The sequence below is a fragment of the Lagopus muta genome, chromosome Z (assembly GCF_023343835.1).
Source record: "Lagopus muta isolate bLagMut1 chromosome Z, bLagMut1 primary, whole genome shotgun sequence".
Taxonomy (NCBI): Eukaryota; Metazoa; Chordata; class Aves; order Galliformes; family Phasianidae; genus Lagopus; species Lagopus muta.
Genome location: NC_064472.1, coordinates 74534411 through 74551703, shown reverse-complemented (window position 1 = coordinate 74551703; position 17293 = coordinate 74534411). Strand labels below are relative to the sequence as shown.

At 54.6% G+C, this 17293-nt stretch overlaps 1 protein-coding gene across 1 annotated transcript; it reads right to left on the bottom strand.

Moving 5' to 3' along the window:
• Positions 1 to 326: 326 nt before the first annotated feature.
• B4GALT1 (beta-1,4-galactosyltransferase 1) lies at positions 327 to 17187 on the bottom strand. Its single transcript, XM_048930533.1, has 6 exons — positions 16863 to 17187; positions 9135 to 9370; positions 3909 to 4096; positions 2950 to 3072; positions 1801 to 1905; positions 327 to 1554 (listed from the first exon to the last, which is right to left on the bottom strand). The coding sequence occupies exons 1-6, from the start codon at positions 17152 to 17154 to the stop codon at positions 1419 to 1421; spliced, it is 1080 nt and encodes a 359-aa protein (XP_048786490.1). The 5' UTR covers positions 17155 to 17187; the 3' UTR covers positions 327 to 1418.
• Between the last annotated feature and the right edge of the window lie 106 nt (positions 17188 to 17293).

Here is a 17293-nt window from a genome sequence, read left to right as displayed (position 1 = left end):
GGGCAGAACTCACCAGAAGGAATTAGGATTTCTGCTTCGGCAGAGAGAGCTTTACGCCGCTTGAAGCAGCTCCGAGGCGTCGGTGCCCAAAGCTTTCCCAGGCCGTGGATGGGAGCAGAGACGCCCAGCAGAAGGCAGTGCCTGCAGCGCTGCTCCGTGCCTCCGCGTGGAACCCCGGCACAGCAAACCTCTCAGCACTTCTGAGTAACGCAGCGCAGGCCCTGCCGGCACCTCCGCAGCCCGTGGGCAAGCAGCAGAGCACGTTCTCGTACGCGGTGACACAGAGCCTACCAGCCTGAAGATAAAGGAGGCCTGGAAGCGTATGCCATTATGCTGCACCCTGCTTTAATCTGGCATTAAATATACCACTTGCGATATACAAATTACTTTAAAAAGTTACCAAAAAGTTACAACGACAATAAAAGTAATAAGTGAATTCAAGTTTTACACATGACCTTGCAAGCAGAATGTTGTTCTTAAGAACCTTGAGACCATGTTTAAATAGCGTGGCAACTTCCTACCACTGGTAAAAGTGTCTGTAAATTTTAAGGCTATCAATTCCTTGTGCAATTAAACCCATCTTCTCTTTCTGGGAAAAAACAAACAAACGAGCAAACTAAAATGACCAACCAACCAACCAACCAACGAGATCTTGCTCTGCTCAGGTAAAGAAAATCACACGCAGCAGGCAGGTTATGGGGAGCCAGCGGGTGCTGCGGGTCACCAAGAGCTGCCACGCATCTGTGCAGCCCCCAGCCCGTGCACGGAGCTCTCTGAGGGCACATTCTGCCTCAACTCACTCAAAAGTCTCTTCTGAGACCAAAAGAAATAGTGACATCCGCGGAATCCGCACTTGGTTATTCGTAATGCGGAGAAGACCTTTTGCTTTGGTCACTATTAGGAAAAAAAGAAAAAAAATAAAAAAACCCACGTAATTTTGTCTCTCTTAAAAAGCAATCTAATGAAATGAGTAAACTTGTACAATTTTAGCAGCGTTTTAGAGTCCTTCATAAAATAAAACCAAGGAATGAATTAAAAGGAATGTTTCCATCCACCCAATTTAAAAAACCTATCGTGGGCAGTCACTGCTGCTGCACCACAGCTGCAGCTGGTGAACTGATGCGGCACCAGCAATGACTGAACACGGGGAGCACTCTGGCAGATCAGATTCAACATTTTCTGGCGAAAAGAAGTATTTACAACTGTTTTGTACAGCTTCCGAACTTATAAAACAATGGAGGTGAAGTTATAAAAACAACCAACGGGAAAAGCCGTCGTCCAGCCCGTCTGGAGAGGCTCTGGCATGCAGAGAGGCCTCCGCGTTGTTCATCACAACCCTTACAGAACCCGGTGACACAAAGAATCCGCGAGCCCAGCGTCCCGGGCGCGGTGCCGAGGTCTCTGCCGAGCCGGCAGTGTCAGCTGCTGGGCGCGCCGATGGCCACTGTGATCCTCGTGTACAGAGGGAACCTGTCAGTCCTCAGCACCTCGTAGGAGAGCGAGTTCAAGCCATCGGAGCTCATCGTCTCCCTGGTGTGAGCAATTCGGTCAAACCTGCGGAGAGGAAAAGCAAACAAAAGCCTTTCAGCGGCCGCCAGCTGCCGTTCTTTTTGCCCTCGGGCGGTCCCCGCTCCGGGGAGCAGCAGCGGGCGTCAGAGCGCGTTCCGTCAGCCCGCGGGCAGAGTCGCCGTGCTCTCCGCGCAGGAAAGCGAGGGCTGCTCCCCCAGCCGTGCTGCCAGCAACCGCTCGCGGCGGCTCACGGCACGGCGCGGGGACGGGGCTCGGGAAGCGGACACGCACCTCTCCGGGTTGGGCTCGTTCTTCCGATCACGAGAGTGGCGAATCATTCTGCATTTCCCAATGACGGCATCCGGCCGAGATATGCCCATGCCTTTGAACACCAGCCTGCCAAAAGCAAGTCTGTTAAGTGACGGGGCAGAGAAGGGCTGTTCCAGAACCGCCACTGCCCGCTTTTCTCTGCTGCCGAGGGCTGTGTGTTTGCAGCTGTGCATCGGGAATGCAGACCTGCCAGCACCAGGCACCTGCTAAGCCACCCCACCCCAGGCAGCTCCGCCGGCATCGGTGCCGACCTTGCCCCACGCTTTAGGCTGGAATCTGAATGGGAGGCATCCAGTTTTTAACTGTCTGGACGGCAGCCAGCCGAGCATGCATCTTTCAAGACGTGGAAGCTGAAGTGCTGCGCTGGTAGAAAGCAAACCGAGTGGTGGTGAAACCACATGGGGAGGGGGCAGCCCATCAAACTGGTGTGCTCTCTACAGGGCACGTGCACATCACGGATGCCAGTGCTGGGAACGTGCTTGACTTCTTCCTTTCTGTATCTCCCTCTGTGTGTTTCTGTATAGGTCTTCCCACCCCTAGAAAGCCAAGTGCCTCAAAAGACAAGATACCACCTTCCTTGGTTTACTAGACAGCTGCAGGTCCCCAGCACTTCTGTTTAAGGAAGCTCTCCCTCAAGGTCAGGAGGGTTTGGAAAGCCCACAGAAAGGACCACAGGGTGTATCTCATAGTCCAAAGCTTCTCAAATCTGAGTTCCCATGATTATATCTCAAAGTGATTGCCCCATCGTCCTGGGAACAAAGATAGCAACCCCACAGACATCCCCTACCTCTACCTTCAGGCAGAACTGGGCCCAGCCTGCCCTGTACTAAGACATCCCACTTCATCTGCCATCCCGGGCATTGCTCAGCCTTCCTCCCGATGGGAAGCAAAGGCTTCCAGCATTGGTTAGAGCTCCTTAAAACCTGACAGATGAATCCCTCCAGGGCACAAAGAGCCGCGCTGGCACTGTCAGGCTGCCACCTGCAGAGCCTTGGGACGGGTTCCGTGGCTGATGATCTTCTCCTCCCACTCCCACCATGCACTCCAAGCTCCCCTGAAGGCAGGTCCTGAGGGGTGGAGGTGCTCCAGCTGCAAGGTGGGCACCTTTACCTGTTGTAAATGTCATCGTCTTCGCCGCCCCAGCCCCAGTAATTGTTTGGGAACCCATTGATCTTTGTGAACTGTTCTTTGCTCAAGGCAGACACGCCTCCAAAATACTGATTGTAGGGTAACCTGGAATTAAGGAGAACACACCATTAGGGGTTGCAGTGACCTCTGCCCCAGCCCATGGTCCAGCCACCAACCCACCAGTGAGACCCACTGGGACCCAGATCTCGTCTGCTTCAGCAAGCAGACGTCCTGGGGCCCTTCTGCTCCAAGCTGCACCTGGCTGCAAAGAGAAAGCACAGGACTGCTGACAGTCTTGCACTGGGCGGGGTGTGGGTCTGGGCAGAGATCGGCTGGCCATGTGGGGCCAAACCCAACGCTCACTTAATAGATGAGTTTTTACACTCCCACGTGGAGATCTGGCATGGAAAAAAAGAAAGGAAAGAAAAGCCACAGCTGTGTTGACAGCAGCCTGAGGAACACATGTGCTGGCAGGCACTCAAGTTTGGTTCTGCCCCCAGACACCAAGGCAGGTCCCTCTGTGGTCTGAAATGGAACAGCCAAAAATACTTCGTTTTGCTCTCAAAATAACACCTGACAGCCTTTTCTAGCATCATGCATGGCCCTCACTGTATGAGAATGCCTCGCTTTCCAGGCTGGGCAGAAACAAGAGCCATCTGACACTCTGAAACACAAGAAGGGACGTGGGCAGCTGCAGGACGCCGGTCTCCCCGTTCCTCCCAGCCCTGTGTCTGGCTGCTCAGCCAGTGGCAGCAGGTGGCTCTGCTTCACTCCCTGCTCCAAGCCACCCATTCCCTGCAGCGACACGTGTGCCACAGCAGAATTTTCCAGAGATGTTTTCCCAGGCTTTCACTGGTAGGCAGGGATGTGCATTGCTGCACCCAGCCTACAAAGATCATGGCAGCGTTAGGAAGGAAATGCCCCCCCAAAAGGCATCTCACCTAAATCCGAATTTATCCATGGAGACAGAAAGGTGCCTTGGTTGGCTGTAGCACTTGTAGGTGTTCCTGTCATCCATTGGGATCAGGTCTACATCGCTAAACACAAAGCACTCATAGTCATACTCCTTCAAAGCCTCCATGAATCCTATATTCAGCAGTTTAGCACGGTTAAATTCTTCATCTCCATCCTGGTTTAAAACAAATAAACACTGAATTAAGTAGTGGAAAACACCAGTCTCCTACCTGTCGTGGGGTTCACAGGCCCTTGGCATTGCTGGGAGGTGGCACTGACCTGGTTGCAGCCGTAGAGCAGCCACAGGGTCAGAGAAGTGGGCCCAGCGCTCTGCACAGAGGCATTTTGCAGCGCTTGCAGTGCCACACAGACGCGGCCAGCAAGTCACTGGGGTGCTCTCAGGTCCAGCAGTGGGGCCGTGCCCACGTGCACAGGGACAGTGGAGGGCCAGGATGGTTTGTCACCCAGCACAAGCCCTGACAGCAGCACCGAGCCCAAGCCCTGTGCAGGGAGCAGCACGAGGCATGCTGAAAGAGGCGGGAGCTTTTTGCCAAAACCCAAACTGCCAGCCCTCCCTGCTCTACCACATCCAACCTCCCCCTCTCCACAGCTTCAAGCAATGTCAAGCAAAGGACTGCCTGCCATGCCTGGCTCCAGCAGCATGTGCATGCATGCATGAGAGTGTGCAAATCAGCTCCCCACCCTTCTACAGGTCTGGTGTGGGACACAAATCAAGGACAGATAAAAATAAGACAGCAGCCTCAAGCATCACATTTACCTCCTCTCTTGAATGGCTCTGCTTGGTTAATAAATAATCTGTTTGGAAACTGATTAATCCAAACTGGTTAATGGCTCTGCAGCCTGAAAGCCAAAAATTTAACCATAAAACAGTTACAAGTATCTTTCACATGAAGGATTTACCATGTGAGTGTCAAACCACAGCTTTCAAAAGCTTTCATTGTCCGCCTGGGGCCTAAATGACTTCACAGGGAGGAGTGAACTTCAGCGGGGGAGGATCTGAGCCAGTTCTCAGCACCCTCACCTGAAATAAAAGGGCTCGTGCCTTTACCGAGGCGGTGGGAAGCTGATCACCATCATGCATAAGCAACATCTGTGAAAACTTGAGCACAGGAGGCAAAGGAAAGCTGAACAAAGGGGATGGGGAGAGGGAGCGGCTACAGCTGTGGGAACAGAGGTTTGGTCTGCGGGCAAAGGGGCTGCAGAGCCCACGCACAGCCTGCCCTGCAGCTGGGGCTCACAGCTGGCACAGCCAGGGTAGCCAGGAGCACTGACCCAGTGACAGGGAACACTTTGGGCCATGCCAGAAGCTGGGCCTCAGAAGCAATGCTCAGGGGCTCTCCTGCACCAGGAGCTGAGCTTGCTCATTTCATCTTTGGCTGCTCTTCTCATCACACCACTTCAAGGCAAAGAGAGTGCTCCACGTTGGTTTTATGATCAGCAGAGGCTCAGCCTTATTTAACCCTGCCTCCAGGTGGCCTCTAACTCACCCAGGGATTAATAATTCTACCAGAAGCTGCATTTTCACATCTCTTGACACCACACAAGGAGTTTTGCTTTTTGGAGAAAGCCGTTTCGTAACCAAGACAATTCAGAAGCATCAGCATCTCTGCAGTCTGTGGGATTCAAATCTCTCCAAACTCCGAGCGGTTTTGCAGGTTTCCGACTCCGACTGACTCCCAGCTTTGTGACAGGAGACCTTTCTAGGCAGCTGCCCCATGCAGGTGGTGCAGGACATGGCACCACTGGTGACAGAAGAGCAGGTGAAGCAGAACAGAAGCAACATCCATCCCTGGCCTCGCTTGGCAGCTCCACGTACCATAGGTGCTCCTGCTCTCTGCCACATGGGAGGGGACCTGTTTGGACACCCTATGGCCAAGAAGCATTGCCCTGAAGAGCCGTGCAGCAGACGGAGGACTGCTGCTCCAACACTGCAGACAGCTCCAAGCATAGCCCCCACTATTTATTACTTATTTCCTGGGCTTTCAACAAGAAAAGATGCAGTGCAAGCGTGTTTCTGCTGACTAGTTTTTCCTGGACAAATTTCTCCTTGTGATTTCCCTCCTCAGAACTCAGCCCACATCAGAAGCCATCGCTTGTGCCCAGCACCAGTGGCTTTACTCCCTGCGTCTCTGCCAGTACATACAAACATGTCCTCAGTCACTGATCCATGAGATCCTTGAGGCCAGCTGCCTCAACCTCACAGACCAGCACTGGCTGCTGCTCACACACGCAGAGGATCAGCCCTGGGAGAACAGCAGCCAGCTTACTTACTCCCATCGCTCACCTTTGCTGGACCCGGTCTGCTCAGCCAAACTCACCTAAGGACACTGCTGCCTTGTTTCAGTATCAGTCACATCAGTGTACAGAACTGCCACTTGTGCTAACAGGCTTCCAAACCAGCGAGGTGCCATCTGAATGGTAGATTCACCCCAGTTTCATCCTGGTTTGTGCTCTGAGGTAGGAGACAGCTCTGTGATACCTGCTGCAGTTACAAAGCAGGGTGGAGGACCTGGGGATGCACCTCCTTCATCGTAATTCTGATGAACCTGATGAGTCTAAGGCAGGTGATGGCAAGGATGTGTTTTTGGTAGGCTATGAGGGAGCCATCACCCCCCTCAGGAGGCTGTCAGCCAAGTCAGGGATCCTCCAAGCCCATCTGATCCACACACATGCAATGCCCACATGGGCATCCACGCACCAGTCTTGTTTGAGCAGGTGGAAATAGATTTCCAGGGCCACAGGAAAGTGCTGAGAAAACCCTTGCTGCTTCTCTGTTGGGGTTTTCTGAAGTGCTGTGCACTCTTCCCACGGCAGCATGATCCATCTCTGCCCTGCGCAGGAAAGGCAGACTCCTGCACCCCTATACCAGGCACAAGAAGAGAACAGCTGCAGGAAAACCTGACCAGGGCTGGGCAGGAGCCGAGCACTGCTCCTTCTGTGCTCCACACCTGGGGAGCTCTGGTGCACCCTGCAAAATGACATGGATGAGCACAAAGCCCCCCCACACACAGACACACACACACACCTTCACACACACACATCCTCTCTGGAAAACTGCTAAGAAGGACACTACAGGGAAGGCCAGTGCAAAGTGGTTGGATAACTGGGGCTTGTGTCAGGTTTGGGTTATGCAGCAGTTGCACAATAACACATTTTCCACTGGCTCCTGTTACACACTGGGCATCTCAGAAACATTGCTCTGGCTTCAGCCAAACCCTACTCTGAGACATTCAGGCACACGGGGCCACTGTGGCAGAGACACAACGGGCTCAGGACAGAAACGCATTGCTCCGAAAGGAAGAAGTTTGACATTACCAGTGCAGCAGTAGCAGGGCTCAAGCGCTCCTCTTTCTTTTTATGAGATGCAGAGGACAGAAGAGCACGTAGGCAGCGTGTAAGAATCAGATCACACAGTAATTCTCCGTGCTTCAGTGATTGCTTTGCTATAGACAGGATTAACAAGTAAAGGTAATATTTCCCCACTAGAAGGAAAAAAAAAAACAAACACAAAGGAGGGCAGATGCAAAGGGAAGGACAGACAAGAAAAAGAGAAAAGCAATTGTCAAGACAGCAGAGAAATAAGACTCTTTTCCTACCGTAATTCTGGCAGAATTAACTCATTTTCTGCAAATCTCTCCATTCCATGCTCCCGCTCACCCTTGAGACACATATCCAGCACTTTTACTACTTCTGATTCTGCTGCCTCTTCCAAACATGAATGACTTTTCAGAGGCACGCAGAAGGAGCGTGTTTACTTTGCAAATCCAGCAGCCTTGCTTGCTAACCTGCATCTGACCACAGATGCGTCCAGAACTCACACATCCAGTGTGCTAAAAGTTGCTCCCACTCCAGCTTTGCCCAAGGGATGCATTTGAAAAGAACATTTGCTTAAACCCACTCTGCAAAGGTTTGCTTCAGAGAGTGCCGACAGCCCCGCAGGCGCAGCATCAGATGAGCCATAGGGCAGGGCAGTGCAAGCCTCGTGACACCAGCGCGGCGCCGCGGGATCCGGTTGCTCTCTGAGCTCTCCAAGCCCCAGAGATGCCACCAGCTCCCTTTGAGCAGCTGGCCCCAGGCTGCCAGCATCTCCTGGTGTTCCAGGGAAGCTGCTGGCAGGCTCTGGTTCACTGAGATGGCCACTGCAGGGACTGCCATCCCAGCACATCCTCACGGCCGAGCAGCACCGTGCCTCGGGCAGACCTGCCAGATCAGGGGGATTGGGATGGCCAATGCACCCAGACACGTTGGCTGATCCAAAAACTGCAGGAGGTACGTGTAAAGGAGGCATGTTACTTCTCGGTGCTGTGAAACGGGCTCAAATGGGGCAGAAGAACCTGCTGGAGAGAGCAGCGGTGCTGGGAGCTGCCCACCCCACGGGCTCTGCAGATCAACAGAGCCGTGCTGCCCTGCTGCAACACAGCCCACACAACTGCCTGCATGTCCTCAGCTTTCCAACACCCAGTTATCTAACCACCACTGTGGTATTAACTAGGACTGAAGTGCTCTGGAGTGAAACGTACCCTTTTTTCTCTTTAAGAAAGGTCTACGACTCCCAGATATTAAAAGGAAAAGAAAAAAAAGAGAACAAAAAGCCGAAACCCAGAACTCCAGTGATTACAGAATCACCCGAGTTGGAAGGGACCTCAAGGATCATGTAGTTCCAACCCCCCTACCTGGCAGGGCCACGATTGTTCCTTTTCTGCTGTTTCCCCCCAGACGACCACTTACCTGCTGCACTGCAGCACCCTTCTTTTGTCCATCCTGACACTCTGTGTGCTATTATTAACGTGAGCAAAAGCTGCTCAAAGGACGAAATCCTACAGCTTTACACCGTTCCCAGGATTAGGTATTAATGCTGCCTGGTCACCTTAAAGATCTCTGCATGCAATTCCTGGGGCAGATGTCAGAGAGGAACACTTCATTTGGGTTGTGCAACTAGGAATTCTTTTCCTCCTGAACAATTAGAACCTCTTCAGGGTAAGCCAGGCTGCATGGGAGCAAAACACCCCACGTTTTCCATCAAAACCATCAAAGAAACATTGCTCCCATTCCATCTGTTGTGCTTCAGCTTCATTTTTACAGCATCTCTATCCCTGCCCACCAGCCCACTGACACTCAGGAGAGAGCAGCCACTCCCCTGTTCCAGGGGCACTGCCATAAGTGTTAAAAGCCTCACGTGCTCAGCATCTTACCTGGTTGATGACATACACTCCATAGTCTAGCTGCTGCCTTTGAAGAATCGGGTGCATGTAGTAGAGCCAGTACTTCAGATGCTCCTCTCGGTTTCGGAACGGGATGATGATTGCTACTTTCTGCAGAGCCCTGCAGTGCTTTGGAGCAAAACGACCTCCTTCCCTGACCTCAGGGTTTGTGCTCGCCACCTCCTCCAGATTCACAGGCTGGGAGAACTCCACGCGCAGCGGTCCAACTGGAAGGAAGGCACAGCACAAAGCCAGTTAGCACAACCTGACGGCCACGCACCAGTTATTTCTCTGGGCACGCATTCTTAGTGTGCAGGCATTCGTTATTACTTTTAAACACGCGTTTGGATCCAAAGGAAATCCCACTGATGCGTGGAGGTGTGAAGCTGGGGCCCACTGCATCCAAAGCAACCACACCTCAGCACTCAGGGCAAGCCTGCAAATGCTCAGTCCTGTGGTGCCAGACCCCAATGGACCCACGGAGCTTGGTGGGTCCCAAAAACCCTCCTGTCTGCACTGCAGCCACACAGCCATGCTCTCTCCAGCAGTATCCTGGGGGGCGGATGGGGGAGTGCTGCCCTCACATCATGCAGTGCAAGAACCAGGCACTTGGGATACAGCCCTGCTCTCCTGCCGACAGAGCAGATCACGACGAAGCTGGCCACGTGCACAGCAAACAAAACCCCCTTTTGTTGTTTTTTCCTTACAGATACTTTCAGTGTTCTGCCACTGTGCCCATTATTTATGCCTTGTTAAAAATAAAATTTAAAATGTACCCAAATTTGCATGCAGGTTGGCAGTTCCCACACTCAGTTTCAACAGCAGCAGTTTTGAAACTGCCAGATCAACCTGTGCCAAAGCCAGCGTGTGCAACTGAGAACCACTTGCAGCACACACACAGCAGCTCCTGGGATGCCTGATCTCCCACAGCGGTGGAGAAACTCCGGGTCCAACACGCAACTCCAGTAGCCCCACAACACACCACTCTCCACAAAAAGGTAATTTATCACTGGTGACCCCCAACGGTGACCCTGTGGCAGTGGGAGACACAGCGTTGGGAGGAATCTGGGCAGGAGGGACGGGGGTTACAAGGCATCACAGCCCACCGTGCCTCCTGCAGAACAGCGATGGCCCCAGCAGCAGCAGCATGCTCCCCAGCCAAGCACACAGCAGCTGTGCCCGGGGTGGGTGCAGCAGGGGGACAAATGCTGCACGGCTTGGCTGAGTGGTACTGGATCTCCCCCTGGCTCACCTGGAGCAGGAGAGCCTTTCCTCACCTCATCCAACTGGCTGCAGAAAGGAAAGGATGGGCAACAAAACGCAGTCATGACGAGCACTAGATGCAGAAGATAGAATTAGCGGGCTTGGAGGCTGGAAAAGAGGCTGATGAGAAATTACCTGTAGCGCTCCCTTCCTCATCTCAATGAAATCACCTTTAAATATACGTTCCAGTCAGCACTGCCCCAATAACCAAGGCAGCGAGCACTCCTCAACTACACTTTTTGCTGCTCTAGCAGTGAGGCAGCTGCTTCTAAAGTCAGTGGGATGCAAAGCACCCGGCCAATACACTTCACTGGTGTCAGCAGGAACAGCAAAATATGAAAGTCTGGGTGAGTTATCTTCAAATACAGAATGGCTGTAACAAACAGGCCTGCAACTCACAAAGCCACACACTGACAAAGAGCAGCAGCAAAATACCACCCACACAAACTGATGCTGTCCACTCCTTATCTACTGGGACAAGCATTAAACTAAAGGTGCACATACCCTGCACCTCCAGCAGTGAGCAGAGCCCTGCTCCAGTCTCGTTTCAAACCATTTTGGCTGCACTTTGGCCACCTGGGCAGTGAGTGTCCCTGAGGCCAGCGTTGCCCAACGACTCTGACCCAGGGCAAGAACCATGCCAGGAAAACACACAAAGTTTGTTGTGGCTGCTGTCCCATCAGCTAATGCTGCACCTGTGTGTGCTCACCGTGTCGACTTCCCAGCCTGCTTCTCTTCCTTCAGACTCTTCTGCTTCACTTCCAGATGCCTGCCTGACAATGGAGTTGCTGCTGTGAGTTGAGTCTCAGTCAAAGGCACACGTGTGACAGAGCAGTGTGGACATGCAATCCCAGCAACACGTGTAGCCCAGGGCTTGTAGGTAGGCATCTCTGGGATTCACAGTCACACCGCTCCATCACAGCGCCTTCATTTCCACCCAGCCTTGCTGCACATTTTTAGCTAAAGAACACCTAGAAAACTTGAATAAGCAACTGCCAGAAGTTGGCAGAAGATCCAAAAGCACCACCTACCTACCATCCAAACAGCTCAGCAATTGCTAAAGGAGGATTTAAGAAGCCATGGTTGGGCAAGAGAGGGAGATAAAAAAAAAGCAACAAAACAAGAAATCAGCTATGCCATCATCCCGTCCCTCCCCCACTTCCCTCCGCCCCAATGTCTCTCACTGAAACATTTCTGCTCGGCTTCAGACAAAAGGTGCACAGGAAAAGCCCTGCGCAGGCACAGACAGCAGAGGAGCCAGTGTGGTTTGTACAAACAGGAAACAGGTTTTCAAATGAAGCAAAAGGTGAGGCTTGCAAAAAGCTGCAGGGAACAAAGCGGTCAAGTGCACCTCAGCAACGCAATGTATCCTCCATATTCCCCACCACTACATGGCCACGTTTGCCACAACCAAAACTGCAGCTGTAGAGGCTGCCCCTACAACTCCTCAGCAGTGCTCGCCCTGCTAACCCACGGGGCTGCCACAGGACCCTTGCAAAAGACCACGACCTGCTCAACTTAATGCTGTCATCAGTCTAACAGCTGTCCTGACCTCTCTCCCTGGGACACAAATGCCAGAAACGTGGGGGAAACTGGAGCGGCAACACCCTGCAGAGTTGCCCTGGTGCCTGCAAAAGGGGGGAACCCCAAAGGTCTCAGGATGCAGCAGAATGGGCACGGTGTCAGCGGCCCTGCAGTCTGGAGATAGTGCTGAACGGCTCCTCTGGATAAACCAGCAAAGCTCACCCACGTGGCTCAGGGTGGGCACAGATCTCAGATGCTTAGTTCAGAGGGAGTGGAAACAAAAGTTCCTAGTGGGAAGGCTTGAAACGTGCTGCACACAGTGGGTGGGCAAGAAGGATTCTGTCACCCCGGCAGAAAGCAACGCGCTCTGCTGCTGCCGAGACACGCGCACACATGTGCTGCCAGGGCAGGCGAGCCTGTGCAGGAGGAAGGCTGGAAAAAGGAAGCAGCACTCGCACAGAGAAACAAAAAAGCCTCTTTGCAAGGCCTGAACAGAAAAGGGAAGAGCTGCTGACCGCGCCAACCCATTTCTTGCTGGGAAAAACAAAATGAGCCCCACCCCAGAAAGCTGGGCCAAGCCTTAGCTACAGGCGGGGGAGCAGAAGACACTGCAGACCCCAGACCCACAGGGCAGGCGTTGGCTGTGTCCCACAGCACAGGGGAGCAGGCCACGGATGGGCGTAAGCTCGCTCCTTCCGCCAAGGGCAGCATCAAATCTGTCTGCAGGTATGCTGGGGGGGAAAAAATGAGAACAGCTTCCCATCCCGCAGGATTTGCTTCCTTCGGCCAGCCTCTTCTCGCAGAGCATCCCCTCGCAGAAGTCAGCTCTGCCGGTGTAAGGCCTGAGCCTGGAAGCTCAGCACATGCCCTCACCCATCCACTCCATGGGCCCCAGGAGGAAATGGGCTGAGAAATACAAGGGATTGCCACACACGTTGGCAGCAGCTGGTGTGCGCAACAGCGAGTTTATAGGATCAACCCTGCAACAGTTATTCAGAGCAAAAGTTACAAACCCAGCAACAAATGACACCTACTCCGATACAAGGTCTCGCACTGACAGACGATGTCTTTGAATAACAGAAAATATTGTCTTTTCCACCAGTAATTACTCAGGGGAGAGAAGCAAAGCCCTGGGAGATGGCCACAGCCCAGCACACGCTCTGCGCAGCGGCTGTGCACCCCTCCCCCTGAGCAGGGCAGCCTGCACGCGATCGGCCTCACTCGCACTGGCACTCGCTGCGGGCTGCCACTGCAAAATTAAATTCCAGGCCCTTGAACTGAAAACTCTAAACAAACAAGCAGAGAGACTTCCCTGGCTGCTTCAATCAGAAAAAAAAGCCGATCTGCCTCTGCCAGGAAAACCCCACCCTGATGCAAGACGCATGAGCAGACAGACGGACCGAGACCTCCCGACAGACGGAGCCAGCAGCAGCTCCTGCCCCGACCCTGTAGCCCTGTCCCGTGCCCTCCAGCCTGGCTGCAGCTGGAGCTCCAAGGAGGGAGGCAGGCTGGCTGGCAGGGCAAGGTGAGACGAGAGGAGCAGAAAGCTGCAGGGCCTGGGGCTGCCCCGAGCTCTGGAGAACAAGCACTGCTGGGAGGCAGCTGGAAAAGTTGCTGCAGCTCCATTGGCCACGTCTCACTGCACAGAGGAGGAGGTGGCTGCCGGGAGGGCCATAAAGCCCCTCCACCTCACAAAGCCAGGCCTCGGAGCTCCAGGCTGGGCCAGGAACTGAGGGCTCAGGCAAGCTTGCATCCTAACGCAGCTTGGGAAGCTGCAAGTCTTTGCATCTTTCCAAGCATAACTTGGCCCAGTTTCCAAGAAAACTTACTCTTGCCCCAGATCTGTGCTGGCAGGGAAATGAGCACGTTACAAAACACGGGATGCACAAAATGGAAAGCCTCCTCATCTCGCCTGCGCACCCCAGTTGCTGTGCCACGTCCTCAGAATGAGGACGACCACCCTTCCAAGACCTTTCCAGCCTAAGAAACAATCCAAACCATTCCCCAAAGTGACGCCAGGCTAGGGACATCCAACTGCTCCGTGCCGGCAGAGAAGCACAGCCCTGCTCCACACGGAGCTCCCCTGGCTGCCTCTGATGCCCCAGCTGGTGGGAGCCAGGCCTCAGTGCACGCCGGATGGAGCCCAGCCAGGCCTGCTGCGTGCCAACTGGCACTGCCACCACCTGGAGACGCAGAATATCCACCCACAGGCTTCCACACTCAGCTGTGGAAGAGGATCTGCTGGCGTCCTCTATCTGCATCACCCACAGACACAGACACAGCAGGCTGTGCTGCAATCCCGCTGCTCCCAGGGCCAGCAGCTGCTCCCATGCTCCTTCCCCCTGGCCACGCTGCTCACAGAGGTGCCCTGCTGATGGTGGAAAGCACCCTTTTTGCCCATAATGGTGACTGCTGGGAGAAACAGCTGGAATTTTTGTCTCTCTGTTGTCAATATTGCATAATTACTTCAGTGTGGTGCTGCCATGTCTTCTAAACTTGTATCTGGGGCAGAAAGCCATACAGCAAGACGTAGCTCTGTGGCATGGCATGCTCGGGGCTCCTGGGTTGTCTTTGCTCCCAGGGCTGCAAGTGACACCTCTTTGCCTGCCACCCCTCCACCAACCACACCTGGTATCTAACTGCGGTCAGAAAGGGCCCAGGTGACAGCTGTGGGCAAAAACAGCTCCATAAACAACACGTGCTCTGGGCCAAGCAGGACTTGAAAATGACATCCCTGAGACACCAAGAGGCCCGTCTGTGAGAGTCTGCTCTGCAGGCATCTGGCACCAAAAGATAAGCAAGCGCTGCTTTTGGATGAGCTCTTCTGCGAGGTGATGCTGCTGCCAAAGCAGCTGGCCCCTTCCTCCCTCCATCCTACATGACAACAGCACCAGCACCAAAACAAAGGCCTGGAGGCAAAGCAAGAAATCATTTAACTTCTTTGAAGGCATGTCAGCCCGCACAGACTAGTCCTACTGAACAGCATTTGTATTCTTCTTGAAATAATGTTATTCTGGATAAAGAACACTGATAAAGAACACACCAGTTTGGGGAACGATCACCTCCAGAACAAAGACGGGCTTCCTTTCACCTTTCAGGCTTCTAACAGGCAGCTCTCAGCTGCAGCATAAATCCAGAACACTTTGGGAACGTCTAATCCAAAACTTACCGCATTGCTTTCCCAGCCCTGGTCTATGCTTTCAAGTTACAAGTAATAGGAAGTGAACCATAAAGGCATATTAAATTCACAGGATCTCTCAGAGATTACACTTCATTCAGGTCATGCGTTTGCCCAGTAGCCAGACAGCAGGGACGCTGGGTTCTCACCCTGAGCATCACCAGAGAGAAGCAGCCAGGCTGCTGGCAGCAGTGTGTCTCTGGCTGCTCAGGAAGGCCGAGCAGCTCGGTCACACTTACCCTGCATGATTCATCACATGTCATCCAGTGAGGGAGGGAAGAGAAAGAAGAGGAAATCCAAGAAGGAGGTGCTGGAAGAACGAGGCCACAGAGCCCCACCTCACGTCAGAGCAGCGCCCTACGGCTTTGGGAAGGTGGGGATGCCAAGAAGATAAGAAATGCCTGTGGACAGGACACCATTACAGTGCCATGCTGATCACAGAGACATGAGCAGATCATCAGAACACAGAACTCTGACCGATATGAGGCACAGCAGGCCGTTTTACAAATGTGATTTGCTGCCAGAATCAGAACCTGAACAAAGCAATCATACATGCAGCACTGCAGAGCAGTCGGGTTCCTCACTAACATGCTGGCTGCAGACCTGAGAGCCACATGGGTGTCACACCTACACCTGAGCACACCTCTGGAACTGGGGCTGCTGGAAACCATTGGATCCTGCACCACAAGGACCCTACAGCTCTGAACAACTGCAACCACCGCCCACTTACCGGGCCTCTTGTATGGTGCATGTGTTGCACTGAAAGGAACACAGAGGTGGTGTAGAATCAAGGAATCATTCTATCGCTGAGGTTGGGAAAGAAGACCATCAAGTGTAACCACTGACCCATCAGCCCCATGCCCACTAATTAGGTCCCTCACAGCCACGCCTCCACATTTCTGGAACAGGTCTGGGAACAGTGACCCTGTGCATTCAGCTGACCGTCCGGACACTGATCCGACAATGCTCTGAGTCCTGGGGACGGCAACTCTCCCAGCTTCCAGCACTTCAGAGTGGCCGGGAGGACCATGGCGAGCGAAGATCGCTCAGAGCAAATCGCTTCAAAGGGGCAGCACACCCCCGTGTGCGGCCCGACTGCACGGCCACTCTCAGCACAAAGCGATTGAAGGGGAAAAGTGAAAGACACGAATCAAAATCAGCAGGAAAAAAAGAAACAGAAACCAACAACAACACAGTCCCTTTTAACGACCTCAAAACCGCCTTCTCGAAACAACCCCGTCATTTGCTATTCAGATGCTTCGACGCAGCTGACCAGCGAGCACCGAGTGAAACTCCGAATTTCGGCGACGGTTTCGCTAACAGAAAACCACAGGGAGCTTCTCGAAAGTCTCTTCTACCCGCTGCGATCCCATAAGCGCGCGGCGGGGCGCGGTGCTGCCCACCCTCCATGTGCAGAGGCACAACCGGCGGGACGCCACGTATCGGAACGCCGCACCGCGGGTCCCACCGTGCGGGGAGCGCCGCTCGGACCCCGCCCCGCCCGCAGCCCCTCCGCTCCCTCCGAGAAGCGAGCGCTGCTCGCGGCAGAGCCTCGGGGAAAGCGGAGGATGCTCGACGCAGCCGCGGCGCAGTACCCGGAGGGGGTCGGGCGCAGGAAGCCGCGCCGCGCCCCGGGCAGCCCCCACCCGTCCGCCCGCCCGCCCGGCGCGCTCCGGAGCCGTCGGGGCCCCGTCGTCGAGAGGTTCCGGGGCTACGCTGTCACGGCCCGCGGAGGGGCGGGGGGCGGCACTCACCGAGCAGCGGGGACGGGTCGGGGCACGGCCCCGGCGCCGCCGAGTCCGGGCGGGTGTCGGACTGCGCCGAGACGGGCCGGGGCCGGGCGGCGAGCTGCGGCGGATGGGAGGGCGGCAGCGAGAGGTTGGCGGGCGGCGGGCGGCGCGGCGGCGGCTCGGGACTGCGCGGCGGCGCCAGGGAGCTGCCCGCCAGGTAGTAGAGCAGCGTGGCCGAGAGGTGCAGCGCGCAGAAGGCGACGAGGAGGCGGCAGGCCCGCTGCAGCGAGGTGCCGGGCAGCGCCGGCTCCTTCATGCCGCCGCGCTGACGGGGACCGCCGCGCGCCCCGCGCCGCCGCCGGGGACGGGATGGAGTCGGGGCGGGTGCGGCGGTGGCTCCGCCCGCTGGGGGCGGCCCCGGGCCCCGCGCCCCGCCCGCAGTCTCTGCCTCCGCG